Source organism: Tursiops truncatus, chromosome 10, assembly GCF_011762595.2.
Source record: "Tursiops truncatus isolate mTurTru1 chromosome 10, mTurTru1.mat.Y, whole genome shotgun sequence".
Classification (NCBI taxonomy): Eukaryota; Metazoa; Chordata; class Mammalia; order Artiodactyla; family Delphinidae; genus Tursiops; species Tursiops truncatus.
In genome coordinates, this window is record NC_047043.1 from 20,370,688 (window position 1) to 20,395,580 (window position 24,893).

At 39.4% G+C, this 24,893-nt stretch overlaps 1 protein-coding gene across 14 annotated transcripts in view; it reads left to right on the forward strand.

Annotated features, from left to right (window-relative positions):
- CARMIL1 (capping protein regulator and myosin 1 linker 1) overlaps positions 1-24,893 on the forward strand; it is a 434,292-nt gene that overhangs the window by 371,624 nt on the left and 37,775 nt on the right. For all 14 annotated transcript variants that reach the window (XR_002178325.3, XR_002178324.3, XM_073810414.1 and 11 more), the window contains 3 exons: positions 2,638-2,813; positions 4,866-4,953; positions 8,798-8,947. Coding sequence is in view for 12 of the 14 variants with exons in the window: in XM_073810414.1 (XP_073666515.1) it covers positions 2,638-2,813; positions 4,866-4,953; positions 8,798-8,947 (414 nt within the window). In the remaining 2 variants the exon portion in view is untranslated. The remainder of the gene's footprint in view (positions 1-2,637; positions 2,814-4,865; positions 4,954-8,797; positions 8,948-24,893) is intronic.

Sequence of the window (24,893 nt, forward strand, 5' to 3'; positions counted from 1 at the left end):
TCTATAAAATGGGTTTGCTAAAATCTACCTCTACTCACAGGGTTGTTATGTGGATCAAAGGAAATCATGGATGAAAATCACTTTGTAGAGTATAAATTGTCGGGCTAGAGATGGTGGTAGGGAATTAACTGCAAAATATCTGTCGAATTGGATGCCCAGGGCAGGATGAAATTCCTTTTTATAGGGTCAAAAATCATTCAGTAGTCAATTTGTAGAGCAGAAAGAGACCTTAGAAATAATTTTATAGGTCAGAAAGCAGAGATCTGCAAAGGTTCTTCACTTAACGCTGTGCACTTAACGTTCCACAGAAATTTCCCGTCGGAATCTGCATCGGAAGCCAGGCTTCCCTCCTTAGGTCTGGAGTTCATTCCAACTGAATGAACACTGTCATGCAGGGGACCTTTCAGAAAGTCACGCTATATTGATGAACATGACAGAATTCAAACAGCGTATTGATACCTGAGGTCGTTCTTATCAGGAGTGCTGGACTCCGCTACTCCATCTGGAACAGAATGTGTTTATTTTAATGCCAAAGAGGAAAATGATTTGTCTTAAACTGACTCATTTGGCATGGCTTGTAGCTCTCTTGGAATAATGTACTAAATGAGTGATTATTCAGAGTTCTCACAGGGACAGAGCACTGTCAGGATACAAGTGGCTTTCGGAAACTTCTCGAGTGGCTGCCTCCCCCACTCCTCTCCTGCTTTTCACAGGCTCTTTATAAACATCCTGCTGCTCTGCTGCTCATCCTACAGTGTGATGAGAGATTGTACTATTGGCATCGGCATCGTGCTCTGCATGTGAATATATGAGCCGAGAGACTAGTCTTTACATAATAATGCTCCGCTAGTCCCCTTCATACTGGAATAGTAATGGGATCAAGCTTGGCTTTCTTTTTTTTTTAAACATCTTTATTGGAGTATAATTGCTTTACAATGGTGTGTTAGTTTCTGCTTTATTATAACAAAGTGAATCAGTTATACATATGTTCCCATATCTCTTCCCTCTTGCGTCTCCCTCCCTCCCACCCTCCCTATCCCACCCTTCTAGGTGGTCACAAAGCACCGAGCTGATCTCCCTGTGCTATGTGGCTGCTTCCCACTAGCTAGCTATTTTACGTTTGGTAGTGTATATATGTCCATGCCACTCTCTCACTTTGTCCCAGCTTACCCTTCCCCCTCCCCACATCCTCAAGTCCATTCTCTAGTAGGTCTGTGTCTTTATTCCCGTCTTGCCCCTAGGTTCTTCATGACTTTTGGTTTTTTTTCTTAGATTCCATATATATGTGTTAGCATACGGTATTTGTTTTTCTCTTTTGGACTTACTTCACTCTCTATGACAGACTCTAGGTCCACCCACCTCACTACAAATAACTCAGTTTCATTTCTTTTTATGGCTGAGTAATATTCCATTGTATATATGTGCCACATCTTCTTTATCCATTCATCTGTTGATGGACACTTAGGTTGCTTCCATGTCCTGGCTATTGTAAATAGAGCTGCAATGAACATTTTGGTACATGACTCTTTTTGAATTATGGTTTTCTCAGGGTATATGCTGGGATCTTATCATGAGGATTAGCATCTTTGAAAACAAATTAATAACATTATCTGTGATATACTGAATTTTTATTGTATGCTAGACACGATACTGAACACCTTACACATGTCATATCATTTAATCTTCAGTAATCCTATTAGGCAAGAACTTTTTTATTTGCCATTTTATAGATGAGGAAAGTAAAATTGAGAGATCAGTAACTTAGCCCAGTGTCACTCAGCTGGGATTCAAATTTAGGTCTGATACTCACTTGGGTGCCCTTTCCACACTTACCAGCCGTGCCACCCATCTCAGGCAAATCTTTTAACTTCCCTTAGCTCACATTCTTCAACTATAAGACGGTGATCACACGAATAGCTTCTGTACCCATCTTCACAGATCTTGGAAGGATAAAATGAACGGAAACATTTTTAAAATTCTGAAGTGCTATATAAGTAGGTTTTGACTGTTATTATTAATGTTGTTTATAAAGTGCTCTGTTAATATTTTTGTCTGTTATTCATGTTTTTGATTGTTCCGATAACAATTACAATTTTACTGAACATTAAAGCTTTTCTTTTAAAGGGGGAAAGCTAGCGGTTGTTACGTAGTGGTTTGCTATGACTGCTCTTTTGATGGAGCTATTGAATGCTTCACCCTGATTTGAGGTTTCTGTGATTTGTGAAATTGCACAAGAGTTCTAACTTGATGTATGTTCTAGGGACATGTGTAAATTTATTTGCTAATACCCAGGAGAACAGTCTGGTGTGGTAAATTGGTGTATATGTGTCTTTGTAAATCTTATCACGAATGCCTCTGTGTTAAGGACAGCTAGCACACCATCATGCTTCAGACGCCAGGGTGAAGCCTGCGTGGATCTGCCAGGTGTCTGGTTTAAAGTGATCACCTGCGATCAGTGATCACCCAGCAGTTGCAAGTCATCCCAGGGCAGCTCCGAATCCTTAGTCGCACCTGGGACTCTGCTGTGTCCCTGTTCTCCGAGAGCTCGGCGTCATAAATAACCACCTTTCAGTTTTATGGGGGGCGCCTCCGGGGCTGTGTCATCATCTCTCTGTCTCCACTTGTGCTGCGTTGCAGGCGTTGCTTGAGTCCATGGTTGATGCTGCCGAGAATCTTTGTCCCAATGTGATGAAAAAAGCCCACATTCGGCAAGACTTGATTCATGCCAGCACTGAGAAGATTTCCATCCCACGTGCCTTTGTTAAAAATGTCCTGTTGGAGCAGTCTGGAATTGATATCCTTAACAAAATTAGGTAGGTTTATAATGTTAATAAACCGAGGAGCTGCAGTGTCTGTGAATGCAGTTGAGGCAGCTGTGAAGAGCGTTATCGTTGGCTTTATTCGTACAGAATGTGTTTAGACATGTCTATGAGGCAGCGACTATATACAGATATAGCTGTGCCTAAATGCATAGGTTTAATACATTTCCAAAATCAGATGACCACAGATATGCCTGCATTACTGAGGAACAGTTACCTGCTCTTTTTAAGAGTTTTATTTTTTTTAAGAGGGGGGTACCTGTTTGTAATCCCCTCTTTCATTCTGCTTCTGAAGCTTATCTTTCACCTTTATAAATCACTAACTTTTGAAGACTGAGGTCGGTTTGCTTTCTATCACCAGAATATTCTGAGCCAATGCACAGCGTATAAATAGGCAAAGAGGCCCACTAGGACTTCACCATGTTTCCCTTTGGGTTCATTTTTTTTTTTGCAGTACGCAGGCCTGTCACTGCTGTGGCCTCTCCTGTTGCGGAGCACAGGCTCTGGACACGCAGGCTCAGCGGCCATGGCTCACGGGTCCAGCCGCTCCGCGGCATGTGGGATCTTCCCGGACCAGGGCACGAACCCACGTCCCCTGCATCGGCAGATGGACTCTCAACCACTGCGCCACCAGGGAAGCCCAAGAACCTTTTTTTGATGTTATAACTTGCAATAAACTTTCCCTCCCGACCTCAGAGAGGCGGGGGGTGGGGAAGAGAAACAAACTACTGACTCTGTAGTCTTAGAAGGAAGCAGAATTCCCAAACGTGTCTAAAAGCATCAGAGGAAGTACTTGTTAACATTAGATTCCCAGGCCTCTCTGGATGTTTGGGGTAGGACCTAGTTATCTGTATTTTTCATAAGCAACCCGGGTGAATCTTATCAGTGGACACCTCTGGGGAATAATATAGTATTAGATAAACCAAATAGCTAGTGAGACCTTGTTTCAGAGACAGGAATTAAAGAAACATTCCTTTATATGTAGCCCAGGAAAATTTTTACTGTAGTCATCAAAGAGTTGGTGCTTCCCCTCTGCCCTGCCATCAGAAATCTTCTGAGCAGAAACATTGCAATGCAAATTTCAGTTAGAAAGATTTCCCCCTATTACACAAATATACTTTCAACTTTAGCTTTAAGAGTAAATAATCTTATTTTGATAACTCCTTTCCCTGCTCGAAAAATTTTAAAAGTATTGACTTCAGAAGTAGGCTGAAATTATGTGACGATGTTGGAACGTGGGTATCTCGCCAGCACATTTACCTTGCAGTGTATTGTGCATTCATGCACATTTGTGCATGTGTGCATTGAGGTAGGGTTATTTAGACTGAAGACACACATGGAAGTTGAATTCTTGGGAATGCCAAATAGCTAAAATGCTAACCAAAATACCAGCCCTCTGATGGAAACCTTAGCGGCGGAGTCATTTATTAGTAAAAACTACAAGCTACTTCTTGCTGTCTGGGCATCTTTATAAGGTTAGGTAAGAGGCACTAAAACTAAACATTTTAATAACTTCTGTTCATAAGAGGCAAGAGAACAGTGAATTTGACTTGATGGCAAGTCAAAGCAGAAGCAGTTCAGTATGGTACCATTTGACTGGTAAAAAGTTTTTTGAAAGGCGGTGGATATGCATATGAAAGAAATAACCAAGACGTCACAACCAGACTAGATTTTCTTAATTTACTCCAGCCCAAGTTTGTTTTCATTTATGTCAATGGATGAATTGTTCCTCCCACATGGTACATATGGTTCCCGTTAAGTTTGTCTTTATCCAGATGTTTTTTATTTCTACCACTAAACGTTGAGTTTTGAAATTGTAGAGGCAGGTTGGAATTGGTGAAGAAAGTCTATTACCTGTGTGTTTATGGCAGTGTTTAAGGCTTATTTTTGGAACTCCTTAGCCCTGTTTGCACATTCTTGTATGCCATTTTCAAAGACAGAAACAAAATCACAGTTGACCTTATCAACATAGTATCAAGGGTGGGTGATTTTTTTTCCCTCTTGCACAAATTAAAATGCCACTCTGTGCTTTTGGTTTTCACACAGTGAAGTGAAGTTGACAGTGGCCTCCTTCCTATCTGACCGAATCGTGGATGAAATTCTGGATGCACTTTCACACTGCCATCACAAACTGGTAAGTGCTGTGCACGTCCTGAACCCTTATCCTAACCCTGGTTTGGTCTGCGGTAACGCAGGGCAGTCTCCAGCGTGGGGTTGTGGTTGCTTTTCTGCATTTTATTCCTTTGCAGCTTTATGGGTTAAAATCCTAGTTTTCCTCCTTCTTCTTCGTTGCTTCCAGCTGTTCTAGAGCATGTTAGAATTTCTCCAGAGAGAATGGCAGGGCAAAGCAGAAGCGATGGTATTCAGAATTGTTGTTGTTCATTTAAAATGCGTACAGGTCAAAAATTTTGATAGGAGATGATGTTGGGACTGAGGTCTAAAATTGAGAATTTTGTTTTAGATTATAGTGGACCCTTGAACAACACCGGGGGCTTGGGGCAGGACCCTCCCTGCAGTTGAAAATCCACGTATAACTTATAGTTGGCTTTCCACATCTGAGGATTCAACCAACCCGGATCGTGTAGTACTGTAGTATTTACTACTAAAAGAAATTCTCGTGTAAGTGGGCCTACACAGCTCAAACCCATGTAGTCCAAGGCTCACCTGTATTTAATTTATCTGTGCTCCTTTTGTTGTTCTCTGATATGATTATCTGATAACAGAGTATTCTTAAAAACACGACGAAAATGAAATGTTTGGAGTCCAAAGAGAGTGCAAGAGTAAAATGGACACATTCCAGCAATTGATAGCTGCCGAGTGTCCAGCCAGGCCTTTTGGATATCACCAAGGTGAAAAACTAAAATTTTCTTCATCTAGAGACTGGTTCTACATCAAGGTAGAAACTAGGAAGAAATATTTCCAATATCAGTGCATATGAAAAATATATCAGAAACTTCACGAAGTCCTCTGAGGTGCAGATGAAGGTTTTATAAGTAGCTATATCTTGTGTCTCGAAAATATTTGTGATATGATGTAGTAGAAATCTCCCAAACAAGTTATGACAGTGTTTTTTCTCCAGAGAATTGCAGGTTAACTGTGTAGGCTGTAGATACAGTTCTATGGCATTGAATTGTTGAGTGACGGTAGAGAACACCAAAGTCACAGGAGCAGTAACAGCTTCTTCTGAGGAGGCAGACAAAATGAGTATTTTGAAAAATTCATTTGAGAAAAATATATGACTCTTCTCTAAAATCTAAAAGATAAGCTGGACGTCTCTAGCTACTCAAAGTATTGCCTGTGGACTGGAGCTGGCCCACTAATGAATGGTTACTAGTCCGTGACAAGGCAAGTTCAGAAACTAAGAGGAAGCGTGGAGAGACTTCTAGAGCAATTTGACATGGCAGTAATATGCAAACACATGTTATTTAAAAAATTTTAAATTTGTATTGTATTTTATCAATATACTGGTTTGTGACAAATTGGAAATACAAAAAATTGGTTCATCACCACAGAGATTTTAAGAAGCACTGGTTTGTAGTTCGTTGCACAATAAAGAGCTACAACCTTGTCAAGAGATCAAAATTCAAACTTTTTTTTAATAAGCAGAAACAAAATCAATAAGGCATCCTTTATAGAAATAGTTTATCGATAACCTACAGCTCCAGGGACTGTCTCAAGATGCCTGCTTGATGACACAAATACTAGATGTTGTATCACTTTGGCTGCATGTGAGAACTACACTGACACTTTGAATGTTTTCACTTTTTTTGCATTTGTCCTTCTTTGAAGAATATGGTAACTCTAAGTACTGACATTTTCTTTTTACAATCCAAAAAGAATTGTGTGAATGCACTTTCGTTTTGAATTTCTTACTGCTGATTTGGATTGTAAGTTGAGAGCTTAACTGCTGTGTGAAAGAAATTGTACCTTCAAAATGAAATACTGCTTTCAAAGACATTCCAGTAGCATTCATATTTTCTCCGACTTAAGTTTAGAAATATTCCCGAAGGTTCCATAGAATTGTCAACTGGTTCTCAACGTTTCAAAGTTCCTGGTGATGAATCAGCTCAGCACTAGAGCTTATTAATTTCAGCCCAGTTTGTTTCATCTCTTACCATTTACTTTTTTAGGTTTATCTAAAGTACAACACTGGTAATTAATAAGTCATGTGATAAAATATCACATGATTATTTAAAATAAAAATATGATAATTATTACATGAAAACAATGAAAGCTGGCAATAATTAAAATTTTATTAGCAGTTTCTTTCCTTTCAGTCCTTTAAAAATAGTGAAGGTTGGAATCATTTTATTTCCCCTCATTAGATACTTTTGAGCACTAGATATAGAAAGAAATTCTTTCAGAGGAAATACGAAATAAAATTAACAAAAAAGAACGCTTCTTATTTTCTTTTGTACTAAGTGGTCTCCTCATTTACCCTGTGTCAGTTATTTTTCTGGTTTAAATTTCCCTTATATTTCCACCAGTAATGTTGGTGGCAATGACATCGTGCTTCAGTTACTTTTTTTTTTTCCCCAAGGGGGAGAAAACATTTTTATTGTGGAAAATTTCAAACACAGACAAGAACAGAGAAAGTATGACAATGAGCCCTCCTCTGCCCACTATTCAGTTTTAACAATTATCCCAATATTTTGCTGATCTGTCTTTGCTTTTTCTACCTACCTCTCTCTTCTCCCCGCCCCCCCCCCCACTTTTTTCTGGCCTATTTTAAAAGCATCTGTCGTATACCATGCCATTTTGCTATAAATACTTCAGAAGGTGTCTCTAACTGGCACCATGATTTTTGCATGATTGCCGAAACAGTCACACCTACAAAAATCAACAAAGATTCCTTATTACCAGTTAGAATCCATTTTATGTTCAGATTTCCCCAGTTGACTCAGAGATGTCTTCTTCCAGTTAAGATGTTGGAATCAGCGTCCAGACCAGCCCCGAGTTGCTATGGTTGTGGGTCTAATCCAGCGACTTCGATCTGTCCTTCCCCTTTGACTTCTTTGCTTCCTAGTGTTTTTTTCTTTTTTTTAATAGATCTTTATTGGAGTATAATTGCTTCACAATATTGTGTTAGTTTCTGTTCTATACCAAAGTGAATCAGCCATATGCTTACATACGTCCCCATATGTCCTCCCTCTTGAGCCTCCCTCCCTCCCTCCCTATCCCACCCCTCTAGGTGGTCACAAAGCACCGAGCTGATCTCCCTGTGCTATGCAGCTGCTTCCCATTAGCTATCTGTTTTACATTCGGTAGTGTATATATGTCAGTGCCACTCTCTCACTTCATCCCAGCTTCCCCTTCCCCGCCGTGTCCTCAGATGTATTCTCTACGTCTACATCGTTATTCCTGCCCTGCAATTAGGTTCATCAGTACCATTTTTTTTTTTTTTAGATTCCATATATATGTGTTAGCATGCGGTATTTGTTTTTCTCTTTCTGACAGAGTCTAGGTCCATCCACCTCATTACAAGTAACTCAATTTCGTTTCTTTTTATGGCTGAGTAGTATTCCATTGTATATATGTGCCACATCTTCTTTATCCGTTCGTCTGTCGACGGACATTTAGGTGATTGTATTGAAGACTGAAAGCAGAAAAAAATCACATCAGCTTCCTGAAAATGTTCATAATGCATCTTTTGGAAAACAAAAATACATGCCTACTTTGTTCATATTTACACGAACATGGCAAACATTTATGAATTACCTATTTTTCAACTAACGTCTCAAAAGATGTTTAAAAGGAGATTTTGTAATTTCTTGTTTAAAATACTCCACCTTCCAAAGAAAGATGATAAAAGAGGTAACTTACTCCAGTGTGAATGTATTAAGAGTCGCCATTAACCAAGTGCAGACAGTATCCTTCACTGTGCCACCTTGTGGAAGGTATCTTCTGGAATTCAGCTGACCTGCTGTTCCTGTGCCTCTGGGCTTTCATTTCTCCTTGGATGTGTCTTGACTCTCTAGGCCGACCATTTCAGCAGACGTGGCAAGGCCCTTCCTCAGCAAGATTCCTTGGAGATCGAGCTGCCTGAGGAGAAGCCCGTTAAACGCTCCATCGTCATGGTGGAGGAGCTCACAGAGATAGAACGTTTGGAAGATCTGGATACTTGTATGGTAAGACACATCTTTTGGTGACAGCATTATCCCATTCACTGGATTTGCTATTGTTTTTTTTTTTAAAAATCTCACCTTTACAAACCAGACCAAATAAAACTTCCCTGCAGAGACAATTCTTTCAGAAACTTGTTGCTGTATATAGTCTGTTAATGACACTGATGAAGCTTAACCTTCTGGTTCCCACGAAGGCCCTATAACTCACTTTTTATCTGTAATTTTCTAAAACTTTTCTTAACGAGTACCTCCACCCACCCCACTCACCCGCCCAAAAAATGAAAAATTGTGAAAATTGCAGTGAACATAAAACTTGGATCTGTCCCTAAAGCCAGAGCGGGGGGTGGGAATTCCTAAATTAATTAGGAGAAATTACTTTTTTACCTTTTAAAGGTCATTTGTGATGGGAAAATACCTTTAAATAAGCCTTCAGAAAAACGTGGGGAAGGAATTTTTCCCCCCAAAAATACATAGGATGATTATCTCTTTGTTGGTCCTATAGGTATTTTTAAAATCTCTTGCTTCTTCCTGTTTTTTCTTTACGTAATGTTGGGGTACACTCTAAGATTTGCATTTACCGTTTAGTTCATATTCTCTTTCATTGACTTGACTTGATGTGCTTTAGAAGATGGAATACGGTGCGTCCACGTGATGCATCCATCTGGCCATAAAACTGAAGCATTCAGGTTGTTGATACTTCATTTTTCTGGGGACAATTTGATGTCTGTTTTTATTATTCTAAAATTTGTGGTATTAGTGTAGTTATTTCTCATTTTACCATTAATATAGTTGTATATACCTCTGTATTAAATATGTTTTCATCCTTTGTATGTAGTATTTTTATGTTTTACTAAAACATTCATTTTTAGTAATTTCTTGTAATCTGAGAGGGTGCTGGTGAGACTAGGTTTGGTCTACTTATGTGCCCAAACATTTCTATGTCAGCTTCTGATTTTAGTAATTTTTCAATGCAGCCATTGTAAAGAAATGGTACTTGTTTTTCACTTTCATAACCAAAGATCTGATGAGACTGATACTACTTTTCTAGCCCGGAAGAGAATATGCTTTAAGTAGTTCCTTCTTTATAAACCATTACTATCATCTTTAAAATCTGTGAATAAAATAGTTAAATGCCCTCCAGATAAAACCTTATCATATACAAGGAGACTAGCAAAGAAAGACTAAAACATATCTTAGATTTCAACATTAGTATGTTAGTATATATATACTTCAACTAGTAACATTCTAGTATAACTAAAGATAAATAATTTCCTGTTAATATATAACTGTATAAATCTATAAATATATTTGGTCTATGTAGAGGGAATATCAAGTTTTTTAAAACTTGCTTATCTAGTATGTTATAAAATGTATGTTTAATATTTTAAATTTTGTTTACACTTTGAGGCAATAGACACTAAGTTATCATAGGGTAATTATTCTGGAAACCTCTTAGGCTAACCCTAAAAAGAAAAAAGGAGTAATAGGAAATAGATTTGAATTAAAAATTTAAAATTAACTCTACATATGATGTTTTCTGCCAGAATTATCTGATTGTGTGTGAGTTGGAAAGGGGTATAGGAAACATGAGTTTCTGAGTTTATAAGTCATGCGGTTTTGGGTGATGGAGTGTTGGTTAAAAAAGATTGGCTTAGCTCATGGTTTTAAATTGTATAAGCTTGGTTTGTTTTTGTTTGATTGACTAATTTTCTTTTGTTATGTGAAAGAAATAAAAGTTGTTCTTAAAGTCGGTGGGGTGAGGATAGAGGAAAAGAACCCTTTTTTAAAATTTAGTTTTGATTGAGATACAATTAACATAACATTGTATTAGTTTTAGGTGTACAACATAATGATTCAATATATGTATATATTGCAGAGTGATTGCAACAAGTTTAATTAACATTATCACCACACATAGTTATGATTTTTTTCCTTGTGATGAGAACTTTTATGCTGTACTCTCTTAGCAACTTCAAATACGTAGTACAGTATTGTTAACTACAGTCACCATGCTGTACTTTACATCGCCAGGACTTACTATAACTGGAAGTTTGTACTTTAAAAAAAAAAATGCAGATGCAGAACCACTATGAGGACCAAAGGGCAAACCATGCTGCAGGCACATCCAGCACCGTGTGGCTTCCGTTTTGTAAAAACTGTCTTGTTGCCATGATGCAGAAAGAGGCAGAACTAGATGGAGAGCTCTCTGAACTTCACTCAAAGGATGACCCAGGTTAGAAGGGTGTTTTTTTTCTGGTTCAGACGGCTGGGAGGCAAGCAGTTAGGGCCATTTCTGACGTGAGCACCTACTGAATCCTAGGACCAAAAGCAGGGCCTCTGGTGTCGAGTGTCTTGTTGAGACAAGACAGAGCTCTCTATAAAGAAAAATACTTGGGCAGAATTTTTAAGCCATTAAAAATAGCATTATTTTCAGTTCTAAAAATTTTGTCTTTGATCATTGTTTTAACGAGGCTAATGAATTGTTAAGTAGCAGAAAACCAGAGCCAAATTTGATGTTAGTTTAATGAAAAAGAACATTTTTATGTAGAAAGTGCAAGTCAGTGGATTTTGTGCTGTAATAATTTTCTCTATACTCTCAGCCTAACTATTGATTCTAAGCCACCCAAAGATAGCCCCATTTACATGGTGGCAGTTACCCCAGGTGCAAAGGTCTCGCCCTGAAAGAAAATCGACTTTCTAAGCTCTGGACTACTTACCCTAAGCCAGTGGTACAAACTCACATCTAATTGGAAAGAGCATTAGATTTGCCTTTTTAAGTTACTTGCACAGCCACCTTTCATAATCAAAGTAGCAAATCATTTTTGTTTCTCATTGACATCTTACCACATATTTCAAGTTGTTATCCTTATGTGGTGCGATTTAAAAAAATGTTTGAAGTACATATTTCAAAGGGAGAGACATTTAATTGGTGATGATTTTCTAAATGAGCCTATATGTATTCTTTGGCAGCGTTTAGATCGTAAGTGATCCAGGAAGTAAGGACACAGGATAAACTGTTGCATAGAAAATTCTAGAAGCATTTAAGTACATGCATACAACCTTTCCCACATGGAATTATACATCCCTGGCAGGTAGAAATCGTGCCACATGGAGCCAGAGCTCTCTTGAATGTGACTGCTCTGGGAGATACTATAACTTTATTCCCTCAAATGTTTATTTGTAGCCCAAAGCCCTGAAATAGTTTCCCTAGGACATTCCAAAGTAACTCTGACTCATCACCAACCTACTACTTATAGATTCAAGATTGTTAACAGATCCTGGCATTTTCTGTTTGTGATGTTCATGGTATCTACTAAATCCATTGTTGAACGTTTCTTTAACAGACTTAGTGGAGATTCTGGGCATCTCTTCGTTCCCCTATTCCTGGATATCTTTATGTTTTCCTCCATTTCTCTGTGGTCCAAAAGTCAATTCCATTTCAGTGCTTAAGTCTCTTTAAAGAACCAATAGCTATGATAGCACTAGGGAAGGTTCAGAGCCATAGATTAGTTGTTGAAATACATACTAGTTTGAACTTAAGGATTGCCTTCGTGGAGATGGAAACAATGATTGATTTCTTAGAAGGGAATTCTTCACTTAGTCAACACCTATTAAACTTGTACTTTGAGGGCTGAAATAAGGATGATTGAAGGATTTGATGGGGCCTGTTATCTGCTGGGAGGATGACTGAGAGCTTCTCATCAACCTTAATTTCATAAAGTTGAAGAAAAAGGCTGATTTCTTTAAACAAAATGGCAGAAAGGGGAATCATTTTTTAAAACTCTGTCTCCAGTCAAATAATTATTATTATTTTTCCTTTTAACTAGAAAGAAACTAAGAGGTAATTTAGTTTACCTGTGGGGAGGAGGGCAGCGTAGAACAAGAACTATTAGAATAACCTGCAGGGCTTTTCAACCTGTATCCACTGTCGTAGCGCCAGAGATTCTGATAACCCTTTAACTCCAGGGCTGGGAATCAGATGGCTTGAAAAGTCTTCTTATTCATTTATTTAACACTTACATAGCACCTATGACATGCTAGGCACTAGTCTAAGCTTTTTATTAAATTGCAACCCGTTTAATTCTCATGACAACCTATGAAGGATAGGTGTTGTTAATACCTTCTATTTAACAGATGAGGAAACTGAGGCATGGCAATATTAAGTAACTTGGCCGAGGTGATCTAAGGTCACCCAAAGGCAGGCGCCCAATGGTCTGTAGACCATTGCATGTTTAACCAGTCTGCTATAATCTGTATACTGATTTCATATCTGGTACGTTTCTTGCAATCAGAATTAAATTCCAAGTTAGATGTAAATAGACTGCATTGTTTTATGCAAAATATCTGCTTACTATTTCCATACTAAATTAATATGTGAACAGAAACACAAATGAAAAATGTGTGCCATTTAACCATAATGTAAACCCATAGTTTTTAAACATTATTGGAAACAGCTGCATCAAGGATCTGATCCACTTAATTGTTATCCAGTTGTTAGAAATGAATATCTACTTTTGGCTTCCCTGGAACATTCTGTGCCTCTCCACGTGTTACTTTGTTGCTGACAGTGATTAATGAGCTTTCCAATATGCTTCTTGTCATTTCAACATACATGCCTTGTATGTCAAGCTGAAGCGGGTATTCACTTAGAGTCTTTATTGTCCGTAGACAGTCTGTTCTTTTCCTGCAATCAGGTGCTCTTAGGAAATCAGTATTTCCCACCATATCTTTCAACTTTGGTTTGTCATTGGCCCTTGGGGTATTAAAGGATACAGTTCTCCTTCTACTGACTGGTAATGTCTACATATTCAATTTGTCACGATGTATAGTCTACTACCTTTAAAAAACTGCATACGTTTGAGGTTTCAAATAATGTGCCAAGTGGTGAAGAGTCAGTATCTTCTCCTTAGGCAAAACTAGCTCACTAATTGTGTGTAATTCTTGCAGTTATTTTAATGAGTGTCATACCAGTTTTAAATCAAAATATATTCATGCAGGGGAACAGGTCATATACTTACTGCTCTTTCCTAGGAAAACAATTTTAAAAGGCTTGAATTGTTACAGAATATATCTTGTGAATCCTTGCTCCAGTGACCAAATAGCAATTATTTTCCCTTAATGAATTCAACCTCAAATTTACATATATAATTTTTAAGCTTTTTAATATAGATTAAAATTCAGTGAAGATCCATTTGTCTTGGTCAAAATGATATTTTATTTTTAAACAAATCACCTCATTTTCACATACCAACAGTTATTAATTGAACTAATCTATTAACAGTGTTGCCAAGCACAGACTATTAAGTCGATATCTCCTTTAAAATTAGTCAACACTGATATTAACTGTACACAGAAGGTGATTCAAGTCCTAACTGTTTGTTTCCTCTTACAGTTTTATTTATTCTGTACTGTTATTTTCATATTGATACCACTCTGGAAAAATGGAGGCTTAACTTATTAACCACTAGAAAGCAACATATGAAAACCTCTTAATTTCCAAATTCTAAATTTCAGAACTATGGTACCATCTGTATAATTCAGCTAAAATGTATGTTCCTTAAAATTTCTAGTAATTTCCTTGACAGCCCTTGGTGGAAGTGCCAGAAGCACATTCCAGATCTCATTCCTTCAAGACCAAGGTCCAGAAGGGCCTTGAACAGAGATTCGGGGGTAGCAGAGGGTATGGTGCCCTGGAGAGTCTCTGCTAAATAGACTCAACCCCTTTTTTTCCTATTGTTTTGGTTTTCCTATCGTATTGCATTGCTCTTACTGTGTTATGCTTTTGCATCATGTCGTTGACTTTCATTAAGGGCCGCTTTAATATCCCTATAAAAATTGTTACCATATGTGCTCTTTCTACTGTCTGTACCACTGTTGTGGGCACTGTTCAGTTTCATCCCAAGATGCCTTTGTTGCAAATCTATGCAGAAGAAATTGCAGTTCTTTGTCAAGAGGAGTGGAAACCTGGAGCCGTTAGTTTGCTCTGTCTCAGACACAGTGAATTGTGCTATGACTTATGCCTGCCTTTTGTACTGTAAGTTGAGAGGCTCAGAGCTGTATGTGCACTTGACATATTAAAAGGGTTCTGGGCCTGGGACTTCCTTGGTGGTCCAGTGGTTAGGACTTTGCCTTCCAATGCAGGGGGTGTGGGTTCGATCCCTGGTTGGGGAGCTAAGTTCCCATATGCCTCGTGGCCAAAAAACCAAAAACATAAAACAGAAGGAATACTGTAACAAATTCAATAGAGACTTTAAAAATGGTCCACATCAAAAAATTGGGTGTGGGTGCAGTTCCAGGCCTAAAGAAGTATAGTTTGTTGTATTCAGTCTTAGTTCTGGCTTCACTTATTTCCCATTTTTATCCTAATTTACTCATTAAAAACAAAACAAGGAACACTGGAATCACAACTAACTGCTGAACAGTCATCGACAGGAAGACACTGGAACTCACCAAAAAAGATATCCCACATCCAAACACAAAGGAGAAGCCACAATGAGATGGTAGGCGGGGCACAATCACAATAAAATCAAATCGCATAACTGCTGGATGGTTGACCCACAAACTGGAGAACACTTACACCACAGAAGTCCACCCACTGGAGTGAAGGTTCTGAGCCCCACGTCAGGCTTCCGAACGTGGGGGTCCGGCAACGGGAGGAGGAATTCCTAGAGAATCAGACTTTGAAGGCTAGTGGGATTTGATTGCAGGACTTCAACAGGACTGGGGGAAACAGAGACTCCACTCTTGGAGGGCACACACAAAGTAGTGTGTGCATCAGGACCCAGGGGAAGGAGCAGTGACCCAATAGAGACTGAACCAGACCTACCTACTAGTGTTGGAGGGTCTCCTGCAGAGGTGGGAAGTGCCTCTGTCTCATCGTGAGGACAAGGACACTGGCAGCAGAAGTTCTGGGAAGTACTCCTTGGCGTGAGCCCTCCCAGAGTCTGCCATTAGCCCCACCAAAGAGCCCAGGTAGGCTCCAGTGTTGGGTCGCCTCAGGCCGAACAACCAACAGGGAGGGAATCCAGCCCCACCCATCAACAGACAAGTGGATTAAAGTTTTACTGAGTTCTGCCCACCAGAGCAACAGCCAGCTCCCACCACCAGTCCCTCCCATCAGGAAACTTGCACAAGCCTCTAAGATAGCCTCATCCACCAGAGGGCACACAGCAGAAGCAAGAAGAACTACAATCCTGCAGCCCATGGAACAAAAACCACATTCATAGAAAGAATAGAGAGGATGAAAAGGCAGAGGGCTATGTACCAGATGAAGGAACAAGATAAAACCCCAGAAAAACAACTAAATGAAGTGGAGATAGGCAAACTTCCAGGAAAAGAATTCAGAATAATGATACTGAAGATGATTCAGGACCTCGGAAAAAGAATGGAGGCAAAGATCGAGAAGATGCAAGAAATGTTTAACAAAGACCTAGAAGAATTAAAGACAAACAGAGATGAACAATACAATAATTGAAATGAACAATACACTAGAAGGAATTAATAGCAGAAGAACGGCGGATAAGTGACCTGGAAGACAGAATGGTGGAATTCACTGCTGCGGAACAGAATAAAGAAAAAAGAATGAAAAGAAATGAAGACAGCCTAAGAGACCTCTGGGACAACATTAAATGCAACAATATTCGCATTATAGGGGTCCCAGAAGGAGAAAGAGAGAGAAAGGACCAGAGAAAATATTTGAAGAGATTCTAGTCGAAAACTGACGTAACATGGGAAAGGAAATAGCCACCCAAGTCCAGGAATCGCAGAGAGTCCCATACAGGATAAACCCCAGGAGAAACATGCCGAGACACATAGTAATCAAATTGGCAAAAATTAAAGACAAAGAAAAATTATTGAAAGCAGCAAGGGAAAAATGACAAATAACATACAAGGGAACTACCATGAGGTTAAAGGCTGACTTCTTAGCCAAAACTCTACAAGCCAGAAGGGAGTGGCATGATATACTTAAAGTGATGAAAGGGAAAAACCTACAACCAAGATTACTCTACCCAGCAAGGATCTCATTCAGATTCGATGGAGAAATCAAAAGCTTTACAGACAAGCAAAGAAAAGAGAATTCAGCACCACCAAACCAGCTTTACAATAAATGCTAAAGGAACTTCTCTAAGTGGGAAACACAAGAGAAGAAAAGGACCTACAAAAACAAGCCCAAAACAATTAAAAAAATGGTAATAGGAACATACATATCGATAATTGCCTTAAACATGAATGGATTAAATGCTACAACCAAAAGGCACAGGCTTGCTGAATGGATACGAAAACAAGACCTATATATATGCTGTCTACAAGAGACCCACTTCAGACCTAGGGACACATACAGACTGTGAAAGTGAGGGGATAGAAAAAGATATTTTATGCAAATGGAAATCAAAAGAAAGGTGGAGTAGCAATACTCATATCAGATAAAATAGACCTTAAAATAAAGAATGTTACAAGAGACATGGAAGGACCCTACATAATGATCAAGGGATTAATCCAAGAAGAAGATATAACAATTACAAATATATGTGCACCCAACATAGGAGCACCTCAATACATGAGGCAACTGCTAACAGCTCTAAAAGAGGAAATCGACAGTGACACAGTAATACCTGGGGATTTTAACACCTCACTTACACAAATGGACAGATCATCCAGATAGAAAATTAATAAGGAAGCACAATCTTTAAATGACACAATGGACCAGATAGATTTAATTGATATTTATAGGACATTCCATCCAAAAACAGCAGATTACACTTTCTTTTCAAGTGCACATGGAACATCCTCCAGGATAGATCACATCTTGGGTCACAAATCAAGCCTCAGTAAATTTAAGAAAATTGAAATCATATCAAGCATCTTTTCTGACTACAGTGCTATGAGATTAGAAATTAATTACAGGGAAAAAAATGTAAAAAAAACAGATGGAGGGTAAACAATACATTACTAAATAGCCAAGCGATCACTGAAGAAATCAAAGAGGAAATAAAAAAATAGCTAGAGACAAATGACAATGAAAACACAACGATCCAAAACCAATGGGATGTGGCAAAAGCAGTTCTAAGAGGGAAGATTATAGCTATACAAGCCTACCTCAAGAAACAATAAAAATTTCAAATAAACAATCTAACCTTACACCTAAAGGAACCAGAGAAAGAAGAACAAACAAAACCCAAAGTTAGCAGAAGGAAAGAAATCATAAAGATCAGAGCAGAAATAAATGAAATAGAAACAAAGAAAACAATAGCAAAGATCAATAAAACTAGAAGCTGGTTCTTTGAGAAGATAAACAAAATTGATAAGCCATTAGCCAGACTCATCAAGAAAAAGGGAGAGGACTGAAATTAATAAAATTAGAAATGAAAAAGGAGAAGTTACAACAGATACCACAGAAATACAAAGCATCCTAAGAGACTACTACAAGCAGCTCTATGCCAATAAAAGGGACAACCTGGAAGAAATGGACAAATTCTTAGAAAGGTATAACCTCCCAAGACTGAACCAGGAAGAAATAGAAAATATGACCAGACCAATCACAAGTAATGAAATTGAAACTGTGATTAAAAATATTCCAACAAACAAAAGTCCAGGACCATATGGCTTCACAGGTGAATTGTATCAAACATTTAGAGAAGAGCTAACCCCCATCGTTCTCAAACTCTTCCAAAAATTGCAGAGGAAGGAACACTCCCAAACTCATTCTATGAGACCACCATCACCCTGATACCAAAACCAGACAATGACACTACAAAAAAAATTACAGACCAATATCACTGGTGAATATAGATGCAAAAATCCTCAACAGAATACTAGCAAACAGAATCCAACAACACATTAAAAGGATCATATGCCATGATCAAGTGGGATTTATCCCAGTGATGCAAGGATTCTTCAATATATGCAAATCAATCAGTGTGATACACCATATTAACAAATTGAAGAAGAAAAACCATATGATCATCTCAATAGATGCAGAAAAAGCTTTTGATAAAATTCAACACCCATTCATAATAAGAGCTCCACTCCAGAAAGTGGGCACAGAGGGGACCTACCTCAACATAATAAAGGCCATATATGACAAACCCACAGCAAATACCATTCTCAGTGGTGAAAAACTGAAAGCATTTCCTCTAAATCAGGAACAAGACAAGGATGTCCACTCTCACCGCTATTATTCAACATAGTTTTGGAAGTCCTAGCCACAGCAATCAGAGAAGAAAAAGAAATAAAAGGAATACAAATTGGAAAAGAAGAAGTAAAACTGACACTGTTTGCAGATGACATGCTACTATACATAGAGAATCCTAAAGATGCCACCAGAAAACTACTAGAGCTAATCAGTGAATTTAAGTTGCAGGATACAAAATTAATGCACAGAAGTCTCTCGCATTCCTATACACTAATGATGAAAAATCTGAAAGAGAAATTAAGGAAACACTCCCATTTACCACTGCAACAAAAGGAATAAAGTACCTAGGAATAAGCCTACCTAGGGAGACAAAAGACCTGTATGCAGAAAACTGTAAGACATTGATGAAAGAAATTAAAGATGATACCAACAGCTAGAGAGATATACCATGTTCTTGGATTGGAAGAATCAATATTGTAAAAATGACTATACTACCCAAAGCAATCTACAGATTCAATGCCATCCCTATCAAATTACCAATGGCATTTTTTACGGAACTGGAACAAAAAAATCTTAAAATTTGTATGGAGACACAAAAGACCCCGAATAGCCAAAACAGTCTTGAGGGAAAAAAATGGAGCTGGAGGAATCAGACTCCCCACCTTCAGACTATACTACAAAGCTACAGTAATCAAGACAGTATGGTACTGGCACAAAAAGAGAAACATAGATCAATGGAACAAGATAGAAAGCCCAGAGATAAACCCACCCACCTATGGTCAACTGATCTATGACAAAGGAGGCAAGGATATACAATGGAGAAAAGACAGTCTCTTCAATAAGTGGTGCTGGGAAAACTGGACAGCTGTATGTAAAAGAATGAAATTAGAACACTCCCTAACACCATACACAAAAATAAACTCAAGATGGATTAGAGACCTAAATATAAGACCAGACACTATAAAACTCTTAGAGGAAAACATAGGAAGAACAATCTATGACATAAATCACAGCAGGATCTTTTTTGATCCACCTCCTAGAGTAATGGAAATAAAACCAAAAATAAACAAATGGGACCTAATGAAACTTAAAAGCTTTTGCACAGCAAAGGAAACCATAAGCAAGATGAAAACACAACCCTCAGAATGGGAGAAAATATTTGCAAACAAATCAACGGACAAAGGATTAATCGCCAAAATATATAAACAGCTTATGCAGCTCAATATTTAAAAAAAGCCCAATCCCAAAATGGGCAGAAGACCTAAATAGACATTTCTCCAAAGAAGGCATACAGATGGCCAGGAAGCACATGAAAAGCTGCTCATCATCACTAATTATTAGAGAAATGCAAATCAAAACTGCAATGAGGTATCACCTCACACCAGTTAGAATGGGCATCATCAGAAAATCTACAAACAGCAAATGATGGAGAGGGTGTGGAGAAAAGGGAACCCTCTTGCACTGTTGGTGGGAATGTAAATTGATACAGCCACTATGGAGAACAGTATGGAGGTTCCTTATAAAACTAAAAATAGAATTACTGTGTGACCCAGCAATCCCCCTACAGGGCATATACCCAAAGAAAACCATAATTCAAAAAGACACATGCACCCCAATGTTCATTGCAGCACTATTTACAATAGCCAGGTCATGAAAGCAACCTAAATGCCCATCGACAGATGAATGGAAAAAGAAGATGTGGTACATATATACAATGGAATATTACTCATAGAAAGGAATGAAATTGGGTAGAGATGTGGATGGATCTAGAGACTGTCATACAGAGTGAAGTAAGTCAGAAAGAGAAAAACAAATATCGTATATTAACAGATATATGTGGAACCTAGAAAAATGGTACAGATGAACTGGTTTGCGGGACAGAAATTGAGACACAGATGTAGAGAACAAACGTGTGGACACTAAAGGGGGAAAGCTGTGGGGGTGGGGAGGGGATGGTGGTGTGCTGAATTTGGCCATTGGGATTGACATGTATACACTGATGTATATAAAATGGATGACTAATAAGAATCTGCTGTATAAGAAAATTCAAAAAAAAGAAAGAAAGAAAGGAGTCACACTCATAGGAACTGAGTAGAAAAGTGTTTGCCATGGCTGGGGCTGGGAGGCTGGGGAATAGATATAGGTTAGTAAAAGGGTATAAACTAAAAAAAACAAAACACAAACCAAACGAATCAAAAAACAACTTGATGTTCTGCATGAGCCTCAGTTTTCTTTTGGACTGAGGTGGTTATGCATTAATACACTGAAATATGAAATATGGTGGGAAAGAGCTCTGACAGAGATGTGTAGGTTGCTATGGAGAGAAGGGATGCCCAGACCAGCCTGGGAAGGGCCGTTGTCAAGGAAGCCGTCCTGGAGGAAAGTTCTGAGCATCATGTTTGGTACATAATAAGGCCCTTAGTAACTGTTGGTACGATGAGAGTTAGCATTTGAAGGAGAAGTTGGCCGAGAGGAAAATGTGTAAGTAAATTTAGCAGAGAGAATAGTACTGATATAGAGGCTTGGAGTGAGGAAAGAGCATCACGATTTGAGGAACTATTGTGGGATTATGATACAACGGGAATAAAGGGTAGGAGAGAGGATAGGTGACGAGGGTGGAGGCCATATCACAGAGCCTCGTAGAGCTCGCTAAGGGTTTACTTGTTTCTATATTGTTTATTTATTTTGAAGGCAACACTGAAGGCGAGGAATATGGGAGAAGGGGCAGATTTTGGCAGAAACAGATGTTAGTGATTCCCGTCTTGGTTATGTTGAGGTGAGGCGTTTGCAAGACCCTGGCTTGAGATGTCCAGTAGGGAGTTGTAGAGGCGGCCTCAGAGCTAAGTAGCCCGGGCTGGATTGGTAAGTCATCCATGCACAGCCATGGTACAGATGCACTCACCAGACACCTTCCCTCACCTGACCGCTGTCCCTTCAACTCTATAAGCACTTTTCTTTTCCTACATTCATGACATTTATCTCAGTTTACCTTGAGCTGCAGACTTGTATATTCATCTGCCTAGTCGACATCTCAATTAGATGTCTACTGGGTATCTCAAACTTAATGTGTCCAAAACAGAATCATTGATTTCCCCTTCCCCTACTGGAGCATTAATTTTCTCAGTGTGGGACACCACCTTCTATTCTACCCGTTTGTTCCTAACTCCACAGTCAGTCTCAATCTTACCCTTTCCCTTACTGTCCGTATCCACTCCGGCCCCTCACCCTAGCCACCCTTGCCTGTATTCCTGAAATAGACTTGTAGCTTATACTTATGCTTCCACTCTGGCCTCTCTGCAATCAATCCCCTCTCAGTAGCCCAGGAACTTTCTAAAGTAGAGAACAGATCAATGTGTGAGGTGTCAAGCCCTTTGACGGCTTCCCATTGCACCCCACCCAGGATAAATGGAGTCTCTTGCCCACGGGGTTCACAAGGTCCTCCATGATCTGGCCTCCATCTCTCTATGTGCTCTACTCTCTCCTTTGTTCACTTCCCTCAAGCCACTGTGGCCTCATTGCTTTTCTCTAGAACTTGCCCTGGTTCCCATCTTATCCTTTTCTTCCTTCAGCTTGGAACACGTTTCACCAGATCTTCCCTCAGCTACCTTTTCCCCACCACTCAGGTCTTAACTCAGATCTCTCAAAAGTTTTCCATGACTCTCCGAGCCGAAGAAACACTCCAGCCTCTCTACCATATTATCCTGTTTTATCTGCTCAGCACTTATCAGTACTTGAAATGATCTTGTTTACTCATGTAGGTACTTTTTGCCATCTCCCCACGCTGGAGCATACGCTCCTAGAGGGCAGGGACTGGGATTGTACTTGGACAACATAATCCCAGTATCTAGTGCCCAGTACCTGGCACGTAATAATTGCTCAGTACATTTTGTTTAATGCCTTGGCTTTGTACTGCAGTTCCTTGCTTAGCTCAACTTTCCTGCTAGATTCTATGCTCCTTGAGGGTACGGGAGTTACGTCTTTGAATTCTATACAGCTAATGCCAGCAATAAATGTCAGTAACAGATTTCTCTGGAAACTCTAGAAAATGATTCTTGGCGTGAAAAGGCTATCTTTAAACCTATGAGGTTCTATTAATGAGAATATTATAGGTTATATCCTCAGTAATCCAAGCTCTCAACAAGTTGTATAGGAAAAAAGGAGACAACCACGTACCCGCTGTGAGACATGCACTGTGCCCCCTGCTTTGTCATGGCAGCCATATGTGGTAACTATTTTAACCTATTTTTCAGATGAGAGCTCAGAGACGTTAATACACTTGCCCCATATCACACGGCTGGTTTAGGGGTAGCCAGAGCGGAGGGCTCAACTCCAAATGATCCAGTTCCCAAGCCTGTACCCTCTCTGCTGCATCCCTGGTCTTCATGCTGGACCAGGTCACTGGAAGAAAAGTCCAGGGAAGGTTGGGTTGGGGAAGAGCCTTTTCACGGAGGGTTTGCACTGAGAGTTTGGTGGGTGGTGTCTCTAACTGCAGGCTAATTCTGTCCCTCCAGGGTTTTACTCTTCCTCTTAGTGAACTGGTAGGGATTCTAACCTGTGGTAGCAAATCCTACCTTTTGAAATAATGGGGCAAGTGATGGCTCGAGTTGTAGGTGTCTGAACTGATGGGAACAAGCAGCAAAAAAAACTGAGAAGAGAGGGCTGTCTGCCTCTGGAAGCTGCCTACTGAGAACACACATGATCATCCCCAATTCAGTCCTGCTTACTCAGGCCATGCCACTGGCCCTGACTTTCAGTTGGACAGTTTTCCTTCTTGCCTAGGAGAATTTGAGGGTTAGCCAAATATCTCCTGAAAATAAAGGCTTGCTAAGGAGGGAATGAAGTTATGATACAGCAGAGTTCAAGATCAGTCCTTATCTATGACTCCATGGTGCTCTGTTTTGCTTGCTGGGTGAGGTGGAGCCTTAACCTTGGGAACTAGTGCTGCAAGGTTTAGACCTAACTGATCTGACTTTGATTATCAAAATTGAGGTATGTGGTCATTTTGCTCTCCCAGACAGGAGATCAACTAACCAGAACTGAACGGTAGGGTGGGTACCTGTAAGTCAAGCCAGGATTCTCTGGGAGCAGCCTTCATTCCACTTCAGCCCTTGCACGAATGCACTGGACCTTTGAATGACGCAGTGGTTAGGGGCGCCGACAACCCCCCAAAATTGGGCTATAACTCTGTACAGCCCGCTCTCTATGTCTGTTGTTCCGTCTCTGCGGATTCAACCAGCCTCGGATTGACTAGTACTGTAGTATGTATTTATTGAAAAATAATCCCCACTTAAGTGGACCTGCACAAGTTCAAAGCTGTATTGTTCAAGGGTCAACTGTACCCAGTTGAAATCTCCAAATGCCATACCCAGTTCAGCACGGCCAAAATGGCCCTTCCCTGAAAAAGATTTCAGAGCGTCCTCTGTCACGGCCGTAGCAGAACCTCAGAAAGGGCTTCTAGTTGCGCAGTGTGTGACCTCCACTCCCCAGGTAACTGAATCCGTTGACCATCTGTATCCTGTTATTTGATGCTGAGGCCTTAAATGTTGGAAAATGTTAATGAAAGACAGTCATTGACAAGACAGGGTTTGTTATAGTTAACATTAAGTCAGGACGATAGCGATTACATACTCTGAAAGCCATCCTTCTTTGGTTGTAATACATCACAGTGTGTTTGATAGACAGTTCATTCAACTTTCCACTATAGCTTGGTTGCAAGATAGTTAAAATGAATAAAAAAGTGGGCTGTTTCCTGGAGAAAACATGACAAAGATAAAGATTTAATTTTCTTGTATCAAAAAAACTGTGCAGATCTGGAAA